Source organism: Ictalurus punctatus, chromosome 9 (assembly GCF_001660625.3).
Source record: "Ictalurus punctatus breed USDA103 chromosome 9, Coco_2.0, whole genome shotgun sequence".
Classification (NCBI taxonomy): domain Eukaryota; kingdom Metazoa; phylum Chordata; class Actinopteri; order Siluriformes; family Ictaluridae; genus Ictalurus; species Ictalurus punctatus.
Genome location: NC_030424.2, coordinates 28,455,001 through 28,472,677, shown reverse-complemented (window position 1 = coordinate 28,472,677; position 17,677 = coordinate 28,455,001). Strand labels below are relative to the sequence as shown.

General features: G+C 40.1%; 2 protein-coding genes across 3 annotated transcripts in view; both read left to right on the top strand.

The window, feature by feature from the left end:
- The first annotated feature begins 1,333 nt into the window (after positions 1–1,333).
- Positions 1,334–2,574, top strand: LOC124628477 (uncharacterized). The gene has a single exon (XM_053682947.1). The coding sequence runs from the start codon at positions 1,600–1,602 to the stop codon at positions 2,347–2,349; it is 750 nt and encodes a 249-aa protein (XP_053538922.1). The 5' UTR covers positions 1,334–1,599; the 3' UTR covers positions 2,350–2,574.
- A 3,669-nt stretch (positions 2,575–6,243) lies between these two features.
- The window catches only part of p4ha1b (prolyl 4-hydroxylase, alpha polypeptide I b), a 28,203-nt gene continuing 16,769 nt past the window's right edge, over positions 6,244–17,677 (top strand). For both annotated transcript variants that reach the window (XM_017477155.3, XM_017477156.3), the window contains exons 1-8: positions 6,244–6,409; positions 11,167–11,243; positions 11,429–11,525; positions 12,961–13,112; positions 13,282–13,419; positions 14,741–14,980; positions 15,103–15,299; positions 15,808–15,984. In XM_017477155.3, the coding sequence (XP_017332644.1) occupies positions 11,168–11,243; positions 11,429–11,525; positions 12,961–13,112; positions 13,282–13,419; positions 14,741–14,980; positions 15,103–15,299; positions 15,808–15,984 (1,077 nt within the window). In that variant the 5' untranslated portion in view covers positions 6,244–6,409; position 11,167. The remainder of the gene's footprint in view (positions 6,410–11,166; positions 11,244–11,428; positions 11,526–12,960; positions 13,113–13,281; positions 13,420–14,740; positions 14,981–15,102; positions 15,300–15,807; positions 15,985–17,677) is intronic.

Here is a 17,677-nt window from a genome sequence, read left to right as displayed (position 1 = left end):
TACTCCCTGGGATAGGCTCCAGGTTTCCCCGTGACCGTGAAGAAGGAGTAAGCGGTAGAATATGAATGGATGGATGCAGTGTTGTAGCTGAGGCTGAGGAACTGTCAAAGCCAAAATGATGTACAATATGGTGACATTTCCAGGGGTTTTCACGGGTTTTCCAGTAGGATTCGTATTTAATTTCAAACAAAAAATCCTTCTAGTGTAGGCCATCACCTCTGGTGGTGGCTCAGTGGTTAAAGGCTCTGGGTTACTGATCAGAAGGTCAGGAGTTCAAGCCCCAACACTGCCAAGCTACCACTGTTGGGCCCTTGAGCAAGGCCCTTAAACCTCAATTGCTCAGTTGTATAAATGAGATAAATGTAAGTCACTCTGGATGTAAGGGCGTCTACCAAATGCCGTAAATGTAAATGTAATGTATTACATGGTTGGACTACAAGTGCACAGGATCTGTATGTTTGTGAATGTGTGTTGTGTGTGTGTGTGTTTAGAGGAGCTGTTGGTTCCTGCCGTTCCAGAAAAAGCTGATATAGAGAGAGGTTACGTGACTCCACAGCAGGTGTACAACTTGTTAAACGCCGAAGCCGGTGAACCAGCACTCCATGACCCATACTACATCCTCATTCTGGACTGTCGCTCTGCAGATAGGTACCACATGCTGCACCCATTTTCCACACATAAGTATCTGTTGAAGTACCCTTCGTCCACTTACGTACCAAATCTCTTTTGAAACACAGGTATAAGCAGAGTCACCTGGTTACGGCACGTGCAAGCGTGACCGTAATTCACCCGGATCTTGGCTGTTTGATAAGCTGCGTCCAGCTACAGGAGTTTTCCATCATTCTGCTTTATGCAGAGGAAGGACACAGCCCAGGTACCATGATACGCAAACAATTAAAGATCTGGATATTTCAGAACCCTCCGAGTACCACAGATACAAAAAGTATATTTGAGAAGTTACAAGGGACAACCGATATACCGAGTTAAACCTAACCCCCCCCCCCCCCCCCCCCCCCCCCAATTCAACCCTGGTACGAAGCCAAATACTTTTTAGATTCATTTCAGGACCCAGATGCTATGTATTCCGTTAGATCCCAGATTTCCTGCTGCATTGATTCTCCAGAAATTAGTAAGGACACTAGTAAGAAAACGTCCTGGCTATTAAACATCCTTCTTCAAAACAACACTATGATAAAATCAGAACCGACGACCTTCCAAGGACTACCATTATTACATTTCAAATCCACAATTCTGAGCTTTTTTCCATTCAGGAAGATATCATGCCTTTTTGAGGGCCAGAGTCCAGCACGATTTAGATATTCCCCTGCTCAAAGACGCGTCAACTCACCAGTTAATTACCATGTTTATTGGGTGTGTCAAGCACCAGCCTATACTACACTCCAAGCATCCAGCAGTAGAATTGATGTCCCCTGGTATACAAGGTCGTTTTGAGCGAGTCCATTTAAGTTTCCATGAATTTTCAACAATGACAAAAACTCAGTGTTTTCAAGCATCTGAATAGTTCCTTCTACCGATCAAAAACTCCAACTCCGTCTACCAGGCACATCTAAGATATCAGAACATCCATAGTTATAATCAATGCAAACCCAAGAAAAAAAAAATGTACTGCTGAACCCAACAAGTCAGTCCGTTAATAGATCTCTGTCTTCTTTCCTCTCGTGTACAGTAGGCAGCCAAGAGGCACGTGCCGACAACCCCACCCTACAGCACTGCTTCTTCCGGTTGAGTGCCCTTGGCATGGACCCTGTCATCCTGCTGGGCGGCTACTCGGCCTTCCACTCGCTCTACCCCTTCCTGTGTACACCTCGGATGGTCCTGCTCGAGTCTGAGCGCCGCCTCCTCACCATCTATCCCTCTGAGATCCTGGAAGGGGCACTGTACCAAGGTTCTGCCTCGCAAGCACAGGACTACCGCATCATCAAGAACCTGCATATCACACATGTGGTCAACGCCACCGCTGAGATCTCAGATGCCTTCCCCAATGTCCTGAGGTATCTGCGACTCCGGCTCAGTGACGACGCCCAACAGGACCTTCGCCAGGCACTTCCGGAAGCTTCCCGTTTCATAGCAGCAGCCCTGAGGGGCTCACCGGGCTCACCAGGAGGGCGTGTGCTAGTGCACTGCAGCCTGGGACGGAGCCGCAGCTCGGTGTTGACACTGGGCTTCCTGATGGAACAGCGCCGCTGGTCTCTACTTCATGCTTTCCAGTGGCTCAAAGAGAGGCGCACTTGTGCGGCACCAAATGCCGGGTTCCTTCGTCAACTCTCTGAATACGAGGAGCAGTTGTTTGGGAGACGCCTAACATCGCTTGATGACATTCGGCTCTGAACAAGCGAGAGGGTCATTAGGGACAATTTTTGGAAGAAAAAACAAAGCCACAGATTTTGGAAGACTCTGCAGATTCATATTCACGATTCTGATTCAAGATTCCAGAAATTCATAGAATAAGGAACGTGACAGACCAAACTGCTGGTACTTAGCTGTCTACGTCAAGTGTGCCATGCCATGGAGGTCTAACTTCTTGCAGAGTTTTACTCTTCTGACCTTGATTGGCTGGCTCAAATGTGTTTGGGGTAAAAGGGATAAAAATGAACTATTGTTACAATGATCATAACTGACCATTCTTTGTTTTACAGGACAAGAACAACCTCTGGTTGAGTACCCGGTCACTAAATGTTACACAGTGGTGAAAAGTCACAAATTAGACACAAGTTATATATACCTTTTAAAAATGTGGAAGAACGATACCCAATCAGAATTTGGTTCTCTTTCCCAATCCAAAACTCTTTATCCAAACATTTGAATTATCCAGAGGAATGTGATTAGGGTATTTTGCAATCCAGGGCAGTGGTGGATCAATGGTTAGCGCTCTAGCCAACTGTTCATAAGGACGTAAGATTGAATCGCCATACCGCCAAACTGCCACTGTTGGCCACCATCTGCTCAGCTCAATTTTGACTCTCTCTGGATAAAAGCATCTGCCAAAGGAATAAATGTAAATGCAACTGGTGTATAATATGACTTTTGGCAGGGTATTTCAAAGAGTAAAGCTGGTGATATATGGAATAGAGGACTAGACCAGGGGTTGTTGGTGTCTGCAGGTTTTTGTTCCAACCAAGCAAGAGCTACACCTGATTCCACCTAGACCATTGGATCAAATCTGACTTGCATGATCAAGCACTAGAGTGGGACTTTTAATCCTGAGTCCTGAGGAATCGCTGTCCTTCACAGCTTTTTCCGGCTCCCAACACACCTGGTCTAGCGTACTATGGTAGGTTGCGAGCACTGACAACTTGAAAAGGTAGACAGAAGGGGCTTTTTAGGACCGGTTGTGAAAACCCATGCTCGAGACCAGTGGTTCTCAACGTGGGATCCACAGTGGTCCGTGAAGCATAGCCAGGGGGGTCCAGTGTTGGAAATCACAATGTCACATTATCAAAGTTATTACATTTAGGGGTCCAAGGACCAAAGTCAACTCAGACCTAATGTGTTCTATGAGTGGAAATTTCAGGAATAGAAAGTTCTTTGGCTCCAAAAAAATATCATTAAAAACGTTTGAGAAGCACTGCCCTGGACCATCGTCCTCGAGACCACCGGACAAGTGAAACATTACAACAATAAATATAACAATTCATAATTTGGCTAAGAGTGTTATCGGAAAGATCAAGAAAGTCAATCGAAAATAGATTTGGATAAAAGCATTCAATCATTCCTGCTACACTATTTTTGACGTACTAGCAACAAAATCACACCTTCTTGAGATTTTAATATTACATTTAAAAAATTTATTTATTTTTTTTGCCAATCGATCTTGCTCATTAATTTGTTTTTGTTTTTTTTTCCCTTCGTGATCTTGCCATTGTGACAAACCAAATATTGAGGAATTAGTAGATACTACATAGTAGGGTTTGAAATATTGTACATTTAGGCTAGTCAAAAGAAAATCTTTGTTATTTTTGTATTATTGTTTTGACAGTAGTAGCAGTGTTTGCTTTCTGTTTTTCTAGTTGCCAAAACACACCAAAGAACAAACCCTCTGCCGAGAAATCTGCAAAACATCCTAGCTAAATTCACCCTTAATTTAGCAGATGAATAATGAACTAAAACTAAGACGTTCTTACTGTATTAGCATGTGGTTATTAAAATACCGAAACTTGCTATACATTATTAATATTATATAAATAATGACAGATTCTCATACGTGTAAAAATCATTTTACACTCGACTATGTATGGATTCTGCACTAAACATGTTGCATAAATGTTTTATACTTATTTATTATCACCGCTTGGTTGTAAAAAATGATGTCTTCTACTACACTACAATGTAATAAAGTGTACATTTTATTTTATTCGACTCTTTTTTGTGTGTGCGTGTGTGTGTGTGTGTAGAGTCTATTGTTTAAATTCGGTGTGAAAAGAGGCGGCACCTCGTGAGTAAACAACAAAGACTGTAAAAATTCTTTAGCGTCTCAAACTTCGCATCAGGGTAACGTCTTGCCTCGGTTGCTGCGGTGTTAAAATGTCTGCAAACGATCTAAACCCAGAGACTCGGCTCGAGAGATAGAGCCTAATTATAGAACTGTTTAGTAAGGGGGGGAAAATGAATAACTATCACTTTACTTTAACTCAAGGGAATATAAATTAGAGAGGAAGAAGGTGAAGGAGAGACAGAACCGTCAAGAGCTGATTTAATTATCCGTAATTATCCAAAATGACATTGAGGACAAACTACAAATCAAGCAGATCAATCCCCGTATGCGCAGTTAAAGCCCTTCGAATTCTCGAATCTGATTGGCCAGAAGTTGCTGATTAATATTCCATAACAGCAGCTCTGATAGTTTCTATAATAACAACGTGGACGTATATGTGGACGATCTACATAACTCACGGCTAACGATAAATAGAGTTTAAAAATGTGTTCTTATGTTTTCTGTAAGGAGATTCAACATTTATGAAAGGATATCTGTAATGCAAGTGATAACAGGAGCTAACTTCTTTCACAGACGCTCCACAATGTTAAATGTAGCGTTTAAATGATGAGGAACGATATACTTCTACTATACGCTACACCGTCGTTGTACAATGATTCCCCTTTGTTGTCTTATATTAACTTTGTTACTTCAATTCTATTTGAAATAAAAATCAATCCGGACAAAACCAGTGGTGAGTTAACTAGCTATGTGCGATGGACCAACAAATTGTTTACCTTACTCGCTAGTATAAATAAGTTAATATTATAAATATATAAATATTGTATTGTAAATATTACACAAGGACGTTACGCGAGGCTCAGCTACGTTGACTGTGACATGAATACTAAGGAAATGGTTAAACATACTGTATCTGCCACATCCACATGGGCCAACGCTGCAATCTGACTTCCTTCTGTGTTGTGGTATGATTTTAGAAAGCACAAAAAAGCTTTCAGAAGTAAGCAATACTAAGCCTACTAAGAATACAAGTATGCAGATTGGATCCCAGACCAGAGATGCAAGAGCTGAGAATTTTTTCTCGTTTGTTTTTGAGTGAATCTTTTACACGAGTCGTTTGGGTGAATCAGATCATAAGAATCAAAGAATAGACAGTTTTTTTTTAATTCAATTTTTGTTTATACGGTGGTTTTGTCACTAAGCAGCGTTACAGATATCTGCGTGTCGATTCGTATTGTGATCCCTAATGAACAGATGACGGTGGCGAGGAAAAACTCCCCGAGAGTCCATGGGGAATTCGATTTCAAATAGATGTCACGATCAATCAGTTTCTAATCTCTAATGTTACTAAAACTACTTACTAGGAATATAAGTTTGTGAATGTACATTTTTAACCCCTTTGCTACTGGCGCTGGTTCTATGGGTAAAAATTTCAGGATATAAAAATGTCATAACGGCTTTAACAAACCAACATGACGTCCAATACTCGCTCAATTTGCATAATATTTGAATTCTTTCTAGATTGCGTTCACGAAAGAGATCATTTTTTTTCTCGCTTCGATTCCAAAAAGAAATATATATATATATATATTTTAAAAATAAATAAATAAATTGAGAACACTTGGCCTAAAAGATATCTCTGGAGCAGGTGAATCGGACGAATCGAATTATTCGACTCACTAAAACACGTGTGCTGGAGCGAATCGGTTCAGTGAAGCTTCTTGTCAATGAACCGCCCATGGACTGGTGTGTGAGTCTCGGCACGTATCACAGAGGAATCCCACCAGCAGATGGCGAGTGGGGGAGAGGAAACACCGGATAAAACACGGCTGCAAAACCCGACAGAGGAGTAACCACAGCTGGAGAGAGTCGAGTCAAGGAGCCGTGATATCAACCGGAGCAGCTCGGGATCTGTGTGTCATCCGGTGCTTGTGGACTGACTGACAACGTGTAAGGGTAAGGATTTCATTCATGATCTAGAACATGATACAGGACTTACAGGGACATTTACAGTCACACGTCGATGTGATACAGTGTAACCATTTTTTGTTACATTATTCCAGCTTGATTGCTACAAATGATAACATCACTGTTTGAAGTGCTTTATTTCCTCCAGTCCTGATTTATTAGAAAGCTTGTTAGTACTGTAAGTGCGCTGCATGGGATTTTGCCGGCTCTGTGACATACAGAAAGTTTTGAGTTTAAGTTCGAGGTGCACTCGCAACCCTCGAGTATTGGATGAACCCTAATGATTTCAATTCTTCTGTCCAATTTTATTTTATATATATATATTTTCACTGAATGAAAGAATCATTCTCAGCGAGAACCGGTGCACATTTAGTGTATTCGGTGTTTTGGGAATTTTTTATTTTTTTTTTGCATGTTGCAACAAGGTTGTCATGCACAGAATGTGCTCGAAAGTGATCCTGAAGTGCGCAGCTGCGCTCGTGCCAGTGGATCCCGTGTCTCGCGCGCCAACCCCCTTCACACCCGTAGCCTACTGTTTGCCAAATCAGAGCACTTCTCTTCTCTTCTCTTCTCTTCTCTTCTCTTCTCTTCTCTTCTCTTCTCTTCTCTTCTCTATACACCCATCGCACCTTTTTACCCTTCAGTCTCCTGCACTGTAAATCAGAAGTGGAAATTCGTTCCCCGGAGCAAGAGGAAGGAAGCAGGAGGACATAGAAGAGGAGGAGGAGGAGAGAGAGGGAGGGAGGGAGGGAGGGAGGGATGAGTGAACACGTGGCAGTCCGCTCCAGAGCTCCTCAATTCGGGATGAGCTCAGGTCTCCATGCAGGACCTACGGTTCGGCACGAACGCAAGTCTTGGATGATGATGATGATGATGCATCACGTGACCCCAGTTTTTTGCGTCCCTTTTTTTGGGGGAGTGGGAGGGGGGGGGGGGGTTGTTGCATGTAACTTTTTTTACTACTTAATTTTGGCATGCGATTTGTGGAAGTCTGTCAGTCAGGATACCTGAAGATCAACGACTCAATGAACACATCAATTAAAGTAAGTAAGTAATGAACTTATTATGATAATATTAATTATATAAAAATGATTTTTTGTTTTGTTTTGTTTTGTTTTGTTCGGTCCATCAATTGACCAATTTCCCCCAAATATTTGTACAGGTGCAGCATTTAGGCTGACAAAGAAATGTGTGTTCATAAAAAAAATAAATAAAAAAAAAATTTAAAAAAAAAGAAAAAAAAAAGGGGAATCTGTCTGGATTTCTGGTCATTTTATATGATTCTATAGGCCTATATATATATATTTATTTTATACATGTGTAGCCTATTCTACATTTTATGATTATTTGTATTATTTATGTGTTTATTTTTTATTATTTTACAATCGATTCACTTTTTATGGAAGCAAAAAAAGAAGGAAATCACGACTCTATTTCCCACGACTGCACGTTTAAATCTCACAATTCTGACTGTTTTTATTTCTCGCAATTTTGAGTCTCACAATTCTATTTTTAATTTTTTATTTTTTATTTTTTTTTAAAAATCTCATGATTCTGACGTCATTTCTCTCAATTTGGAGTTAACGTCTCGCCATTCGGACCCCCCCCCCCCCCCCCCCGCACAATTTAGACGTCCACTTGACATTTAGTGAGTCGCAAAGAACGCAGTATCGCTCGTTCTCAAATCTCGATAAATAGGTTAGATACAGTACGAGCGACGCTCGTCAGCTAGTCAAGACAAGGACAACCAGACGCTAGCGTGCGCTGCTTACCTGACGTTAGTCACATTTCAGGTACGGCGTCAAGTGGACGTCTAAGTTGCGAGGAGTAAAAAAAAAGTCAGAATTGCGAGAGGTAAGCGTAAAATTGCGAGAGGAATGTCAGAATTGCGAGACGTAACGTCAAAAGTCTGAGATATGAAGTCACAATTACCTTCTTTTTTTTAATTATTATTATTATTATTATTATTTTTCCCTCCATGGCAGAATTCTTCCATACACAGCCTGTATTTTATTTATTTATTTATTTATTTATTTATTTATTATTACTTTTTTTTTTTTTTTAACTTTAAAGCACACAGACATGAAAAACTCAAATACATGAGATTTTAGCCAGAGCGATTTTATTTTAAACGTATCCTTAATGTTAGACTTAACTGAACTTAGTATATAAAACGCTGAATTTAGCGATGCTAGTTTAAATCGGAACGTCTGTGTTACAAACATCTCCAGTTGTCTCTGGTCCGGCTGGCTCATCATTTCTTTCGATTTTTCTTGACTCAATTTTACACTAATCGTGTGTGTTTTCTCTTCACGGAGAAGGAGGCGTGGCTTATGGCTCCTCCTGTAATACCGAGTGATACCGCGTTATATTGCATCGCACTATATGTAATCATATAGAAACAGCTGGAACGATATGGCATCGATTCATTCGCTGTTTCGGATCGGTCCTCTAGACGTGTTTAAGCAGCTGGAATTCTTTAAAGATTACACAAACTGAAAAAGCTTTCACTAATTTGAGCTTTTTGGGTGTTAAGAACGTGTAGCGCAGATGGTGAGCATATTTGTCGTGACCTCTCTGTGACACTCACTATGTGTGTGTGTGTGTGTGTGTGTGTGTGTGTGGGGGTGAAACACACTGCTGAAGCATTCCTCACTCTCCTCCTCCCCGTGGCTTCTTACACAAGCATTGTTGCAAAATTTGTTTTAAAGAACATTCAATTTTAAAGATTAAGTTAAACAAAAGAAAAACAACAACAACAAACAACAACAACAACAAACAAATCACACCCAATTAGCTGCTTCCTTTGAGTTCCGTTTAGTTCAGAATTATAAAAGTAATGAAAAGGTTATAAAAAGATATCATGATACCGGCGATATCTCGGGAAAGAGCATCGTGACATCGTTTATCATGATAGCAATATTATAACGTCATATCACCCAGCTCTATTATCACCTAGTTCTCCTCCTTAAACAGTGAACTGTATAGTCCCTAGTGTTATAGACCGAAGAAGCGAATACGTGTGAATGTTGATCGATCTAAAGCAGATACTTGTATATAGAGTATAACTCTTTTAATAATAAGAAGTGCGTCTGTGTTTACTGTTGAGGCTGTGGGCGGCCATGTTGACTTGATGTCACTCGGGAGACAGGGAAGAAACTAGTAGTTGAGAGGACTACGCTGACGAGGTGGAATTTCAGGTTGAGGGGGTGTTTTGTCTGGCTTTAAGTGGTTGGAGGTTGGGAATTACAAGTTTTGACCAAGTCGAATGCAGCATTATTATTTCTGTTTGTGTTTTCTTGTGATATTTTCTAAGGAATATAGTTGGGTCTATTTCCCAAAATATAAACTAGTTAGGAATTTGAATCAGGGAATGCTGTATGAATGCCATATGCCTGCCTTATGACTACTTTATGACAGCTGTATGATTGCTGTATGATTGCTATATGGCTGCTGTATGAGGGCTATATGAATGGTGTATGACGGCTATATGAATGGTGTATGACGGCTATATGAATGATGTATGATTGCTGTATGGCTGCTGTATGACGGCTATATGAATGGTGTATGACTGCTATGTGAATGGTGTATGACGGCTATATGAGTGATGTATGATTGCTGTATGGCTGCTGTATGACGGCTATATGAATGGTGTATGACGGCTATATGAATGATGTATGATTGCTGTATGGCTGCTGTATGACGGCTATATGAATGGTGTATGACGGCTATATGAATGATGTATGATTGCTGTATGGCTGCTGTATGACGGCTATATGAATGGTGTATGACGGCTATATGAATGATGTATGATTGCTGTATGGCTGCTGTATGACGGCTATATGAATGGTGTATGACGGCTATGTGAATGGTGTATGACGGCTATATGAGTGATGTATGATTGCTGTATGGCTGCTGTATGACGGCTATATGAATGGTGTATGACGGCTATATGAATGTTGTATGACTGCTATATGAATGGTGTTTGACGGCTATATGAATGGTGTATGACGGCTATATGAATGGTGTATGACTGCTATGTGAATGGTGTATGATGGCTATATGAATGGTGTATGACTGCTATATGAATGGTGTATGACTGCTATATGAGTGATGTATGATTGCTGTATGGCTGCTGTTTGACGGCTATATGAATGGTGTATGACTGCTGTATGAATGGTGTATGACTGCTGTATGGCTCGTGGATGACTGCTGTATGAATGCTGTATGAATGGTGTATGACTGCTGTATGAATGGTGTATGACTGCTGTATGGCTCGTGGATGACTGCTGTATGAATGCTGTATGAATGGTGTATGACTGCTGTATGAATGGTGTATGACTGCTGTATGGCTCGTGGATGACTGCTGTATGAATGGTGTATGAATGCTGTATGACGGCTGTATGCCGGCTGTATGGCTCGTGGGTGACTGCTGTATGAATGGTGTATGAATGCTGTATGATTGCTGTATGACGGCTGTATGAATGGTGTATGACTGTATGCACGAATAAAACCCGCTCCCTCCCGAGACTTTTTCTGGCTCCTGCAGGATCCCGTTCAGCGTCAGTATTGTGTGTGTAGTGTACAGTGGATTAGATCCTACTCACCAGGAGGACAATGGGAACCTGATCTGTTTACTGTGGTTTCACTATATTGAAGTGAACAATGTCTTACTCACCTGTGTTTCTGTTTCTCTCTCTCTCTCTCTCTCTCTCTCTCTCTCTCTCTCTCTCTCTCTCTCTCAGGATGGCGCTGTGTTGGTTAATGTTGAGTTTGCTTCTCCAAACTCTTCACGCTCACAATGACTTCTTCACATCTATTGGTGAGATGCGTCTTTTACTTCACGTTCCACGTTATACGAGTGTAACTTAATTAAAAAAACAAACAAACAAACAAACAAATAATAGAAATAAAAATATAGACCATGATATTCAGTTTTTCCCTCCATGTGAAATCACGACCCCTTATAATCGATGCGTAATTTGATCTTTGACCTCTTACCCTTAGGTCAAATGACCGACCTGCTGTACACAGAGAAGGACTTGGTGACATCGCTGAAGGACTACATCAGAGCCGAGGAGAATAAACTGGAGCAGGTTAAACAGTACGTACACACCCACACACACACACACACACACACACACACACACACACACACACACACCTGATTTTCCACTCTGTAAAGCTCGATTGAAGTCAGTTCTGTGACCTCCCCAGTCTCCTTACAGACAGTTAAAAGGGAAGGTGCGGAAAAACAGTAAATCATTGTACTGACATTTCCCAACAGGACGTTCCACGTGTATCTTCAACTCTGGAAAACTTGTCAGAAATATTTGTTTTCGACCCAAAACGAGAAGATTTGGCTGTGAAAATTAATTTCTTTTTAATTTATGGCCTCTAATAATAATAATAATGATAATAATAATAATAATAATAATAATAATAATAATAATAATAATAATAATAATGATAATAATAATAATGATGATAATGATAATAATAACAACAACAACAATAATAATAATGATAATAATAATAATGGTAATAATAATAACAACAATAATAATAATGATAATAATAATAATGGTAATAATAATAACAATAATGATAATAAAAATAATGATGATAGTGATAATAATAATAACAATGATAATAATAATGATGATGATAATAATAATAATAACAATAATAACAGTAATAATAATAAAAATAATAACAACAATAATAATTACAGTATTAATAATAACAATATTAACAGTAAATAATAATAAAATAATAATAGCAGTAATAATAATAATTAACAATAATAACAATAATAATAATAAAATAATAATAACAATAATAATAATAATAACAGTAAATAATAATAACGATAATAAAAATAAAATTATAATAACAATAATAATAATAATAATAATAACAACAATAATAATAACAGTAAATAATAATAAAATAATAATAACAGTAATAATAATAATAATTATAATAATAATAACAGTAATAATAATAACAGTAACAGTTAATAATAATAATAATAATAATAATAATAATAATAATAATAGTTTTATTTAGAACTAAATACAAACGAAATGTTAAAATGTTAAATAAACATATATATAAACCGAATTAAATAAATATTTGTAGCAGCGAGGTCCGAGAAAAAGTCCTCACAGAAAAACGTCCTACATGAGCTTCAAGATTTAAGAACTTTATCGTCGAAGGGTTCTTGTAAAATGAGATTCTTCATTGGCACGCGGTCACAGGTGCTGCAGTAGAGAATAACAAGGAAAATCATCATGATGAAAAACAACAGAGCAAAAATGAAATATCGATAGAGATAATATCGGATAAAAATATAGAGATAATATCGGATAAAAACAGCGACGTGCACGAGTGTGGAAGGTGGAGTGCATGTTGGGACAGGCTGAACAAAAGAAATGTAAAAGATAATCGGGGTCGATAACATAACGTTAGGTACTGTTTAGTCCGTACAAGTACAACAGTGTGTGTGTGTGTGTGTGTGTGTGTGTGTGTGTTAGATGGGCTGAGAAGTTGGACTCTCTGACAATAACAGCGATGGAGGACCCCGAGCGCTTCGTAGGTCACCCGGTCAACGCCTTCAAGCTGATGAAGAGACTGAACATGGAGTGGGCCGATGTGGAGAATCTCGTGCTCAGAGACACCACAGACGGTCCGTCTGCTGAGTAACAGACATTTATTTCACAAAGACAGAAATAGCATAGCATATAGAACTCGCTACTGCTTCTTCTTCTTCTACTAATGTGTGTTTTTAATGTGTGTTTAATCTCTCTCTCTCTATCTCTCTCTCTGTGTGTGTGTGTGTGTGTGTGTGTGTGTAGGGTTTATCTCTAATCTGACGGTGCAGAGGCAGTACTTCCCTACCGATGAGGATCAGAAAGGAGCAGCGAAAGCTTTAATCCGACTGCAAGACACATACCAGCTCTCAGCCCACACCATCTCTGCTGGAGATCTGCCTGGTATGTGTGTGTGTGTGTGTGTGTGTGTGTTTAGTGTGTCGGTGTTTGCTAATGGTTTTATGTAAACGTTGAAGCTTGTGAGATGCGAGACTGTGTGTTATTCAGTATTTCTGAGTCGTCCTGATTAACACAATAAGTCTAAGAAAGAAAAAAACCAGGATAGTAACATAAGTCTAAAACTCCGAAATGAAACCTCTGAAATCTGCTTGCGGAAAAGAAAGAAAGACAAAAGAAAACTTCTCTAATAGTAGATCAGGTTTAATAAATATAGGCGCGAAATGGGGGTAGAAAGTTTATAAAGTCAGAGGGAATGAGTCTAACGAAATGATTTGAGTCTCGTCGGGAAAAAAAATGACACGTTAGAATAGGTTTAGAAAAATGCACGAAAAAGAAAAAAAAAAGAAAAAAAAGATTGTGTTTAATAATATAAAGCATTTAACAGAAAAGATGGTCTAAATCATCTGAAACAATTGAATAAATTGTACATTTTTCCTATAGTGAACTAGACATCTTCCTAGGACGGTACCGCTTGACGTACCGTGGAAATGGTTTTGGACCTCGATTCCACACGGACGTTCTCGTTGTTGTCGCTGGGACGACGGTTGCGGCGATGTCCTTGGGACTGCGATCACCACGTATAATTTTACACTCGGGTCTCCTTTAGTGAACAGTGGACTAGTTCAACAAACAGACTTCATATAAACACCATAATGACCTTCCTTTTACGTTCACACGATCCGTCGTTCCCCAGATGATTACGGGTTCCCTTCCGAGTCCGGTTCCTCTCGAGGTTTCTTCCTCGTATCATCTCAGGGAGTTTTTCCCTCACCACCGTCACCACCGTCTCGCTCGATAGGGATAAATCCACACGCTTAAAATCTCTACCCCGTGTTTAAATGTTTCTGTAAAGCTCCTCTGAGACGTCGTTAAAAGCGCTCCACGAATAGAATTGAATTGAATTGAATCTTTAATTCTTTCTCCATAACAACGACTAACGCTTACTGCTTGAAACGTGCGAACAAAAGAATTTTAATGGACATCACACGGTCACGCGGTGTGACTGATTTTCATATTCGCAACCAGATTAGTCAGCTAGATTTCAGTAATAATAATAATAATAATAATAATAATAATAACCATCATCATCATTTCATTTTGACTCAAACGCAATAAACGTCGGTGTTGTCGGAAAACCCTGACGATTTGACGCCAGCGAATATACGCCGAGCGTTAGTAAAACATTCAGCATCGTTTATAATTACGGAGGAATAGTTCTGCCGATTGAGGTAGTAATTAGTGATCGGTCGCGTGTCTCAACAAGGTGTGGTGCATAAGAGTCGCATGACGGTGGAGGACTGTTTCGAGCTGGGGAAGGTGGTGTACTCGGAGTCGGATTACTACCACACTGAACTGTGGATGACTCAGGCTCTCAAACAGCTGGACGACGGAGAGGACTCGCCCGTGGACAAAGTGACCGTCTTGGACTACCTCAGCTACGCCATCTACCAGCAGGGCGACTTAGAGAGAGCGCTGGAGCTCACCAAGAGGATGCTCAAACTGGGTAAAAACACCAAGTGCAACTTCCTGGACTTGTACAAACCCAGATTATCTAAGCTGATCTCTCTTTAGTCTGTAGACTAAAGTTGAAACTGTATTGTTTCTCTGCATGCATGCGGTTGCCAGATCCCACTCACCAGCGCGCCAACGGAAATCTGAAGTATTTCGAAGTCCAGCTGGAGAAGCAGAGGAGAGCAGAAACATCTGCAGGAGGTGACAAGCGAGAGAAGAGACACGTGGACGCGCAGATGAAGCGCTCCGAAGACCCGCTGCCTGAGAGGAAGAGATACGAGCAGCTGTGTAGAGGAGAGGGACTGAAAATGGTGAGAACTCAACACCTCTACGTAATCGTATTGTGTTTTTTTTTTTTTATCACACTGTATTCGCCCCGTCTCTCACTTTCTTCCCTGTTTGCGTTTCGGAGGAATTACGGGTCGAGCTGTTATAGGAGAACTACAGCGTACAGTGTAGTGTCGAAAACGTTTGATTCCTGACTGTTACAAAGTGCTGACACTGGAGACTCCTTCCATAAATGTTACGGAAGCTTCACCACTTTCATTTGTAAAATAACAGGATAGTTGTACAAATCCCTTTATCATTAGGCTTTAGATTACGTGGAACGTCTACCATGCAAGTCCCTGGGAATGAGCTGTTGCTATAGAAACGATAACGTATTAGAAGGAGCACGTTAATATAAACCTGCGATTTGAACGAAAGCCGATCGTCGAGGTAATAATAATAATAACAATAATAATAAGTTGTCCCGCTGGTTGGACGGTTTATTTCCGTTTATAATGAAATGATCTTTTCCCTCTCTCCGTTGTGTCGTAGACTCCTCGTAGGCGGAGCCGTCTGTTCTGCCGCTACTTTGACAACAAGCGCAATCCTCGTCTGCTATTGGCTCCCGTCAAGCAGGAGGACGAATGGGACCGCCCGCACATCGTCCGCTATCACGACATCATCTCCGAGTACGAGATGGGAAAGGTCAAAGAGCTCGCCAAGCCCAGGGTGAGTCCGGCTCTCTGAAGTCGGTCTGTGATTGGTCGCTGGTTGTCATGTGACGTTTTGGTTTAGCTGCAGTTTCAACACTGATGTAGGAATATGTGTGAATATGTGCGTCTCGTTATATACGGGTTTACAGAATAACGTTTTAGTTACAGGGTTTGTTTGTTTCGTTTTGGCTCCGCCTTCTCAGCCGTGCGAAGCTGGCCACTTGGCTCCGCCCCTCGAAATTTTACTTCGGCAGCAGGACTAATGATTTGTAATGGGAAACGTGGCATGAAAGTGTTTATGTACGTACAGAACTATGTAAAGTTAGTATTTGTAGCGGTAATAAGCAGATTGTTCTAGAAAAACACACGCACATACATATTTTTATTTCATATTACTTTTATTTTCATACATACTTCCTTGCAAACATTTTGCATATTAAGCAGTCAAGTGTGCCATTTTTCTTAGTTAAATTTCTCATATTTCCTCTCAAGTCAGTTGCTGGATAACAATGATAACATGATGAAAGATACAGTTGAGGTCATAGGTTTACATAGCCCTTGCAGAATCTGCAAAATGTCAATAATTAAAAAAAAATCGCATTTCGTTTTTTATTTAGTTCTGCCCTGAATAAGCGATTTCACATAACAGATATTGACGTATAGTCCACAAGACACAATAATAACTGAATTTACACAAATGAACCCGTGCAAAAGTTAACACACGCTCGATTCCTAATACCGCGTGTCGTTACCTGGATGATCGATGATACTTTAAGAGCCAGGGGGGTGTAAACTTTTGAACAGGATCATCGGTGTAAATCACTAGTATTTTTTTCATTTAGTCCTGCCCTTCGGAAGCTACATAAGAAATGTACATGTTTCCCCATAAGCCAAAATAATAACAATTTACATCGAGCACCCTGTTCAAAAGTTTACACCCCCTCACGGCTCTTAATGTCTCGTGCTGCCTTCTTGAGCGTCAGTGAATGTTTGCACCTTTTGTAACAGTCGAGTTCTTCTTCACTTGTCCTCAGATCTCACCATCGTGAACTCGTGAACAACTCTCACATAAACATAAACACGGTCATTATTCATCCACGTAACGAACGCGCAGCATTAAGAATCGAGCGCACGTCAACGTTTTAAACTGGTTCATTCGTGTGAATTCAGTTATCATTGTGTCTCGTGGACTAGATGTAAACATCTGTTTTGTGAAATCGCTTATTCAGGGCGGGACTAAATACAAAACAATGCAATTTCCTTCTCGATCCTTCTTATTATTTTGTAATCACTACCATTTTGCAGATCCTGCACGGCGTACGCAAACTTATGACCTCGACTGAATATTTGTGCAGAAGTCACGTGAGCGTTCTTTTCCCGGAACCTAAAATGAGTATAGTGTCACTCTTATACAGTACGATCTACATGACATTTTCTGACTTGCTTATACAGTGTAATATTTTCACCCCCACCCCCCCCAAAAGAAAAAAAAAAAAAAAATGTTTTCTCGAGGGATTTCTCAAAGTCGAAGGGTTTTCACTTCCTAAAATGGTTCGGCTTGGAACTAGACGTACCTTTCCTACGTTCATTTTATATTGAACCTGGAGGGTCTGATGATGAACGTACGAATGTAGTTAATGAACACGCCCCCTTTTTCATTTTTTTTTTTTTTTTTTTGCTCGGGCCTGCTTGACATGAAAGTAAAACCC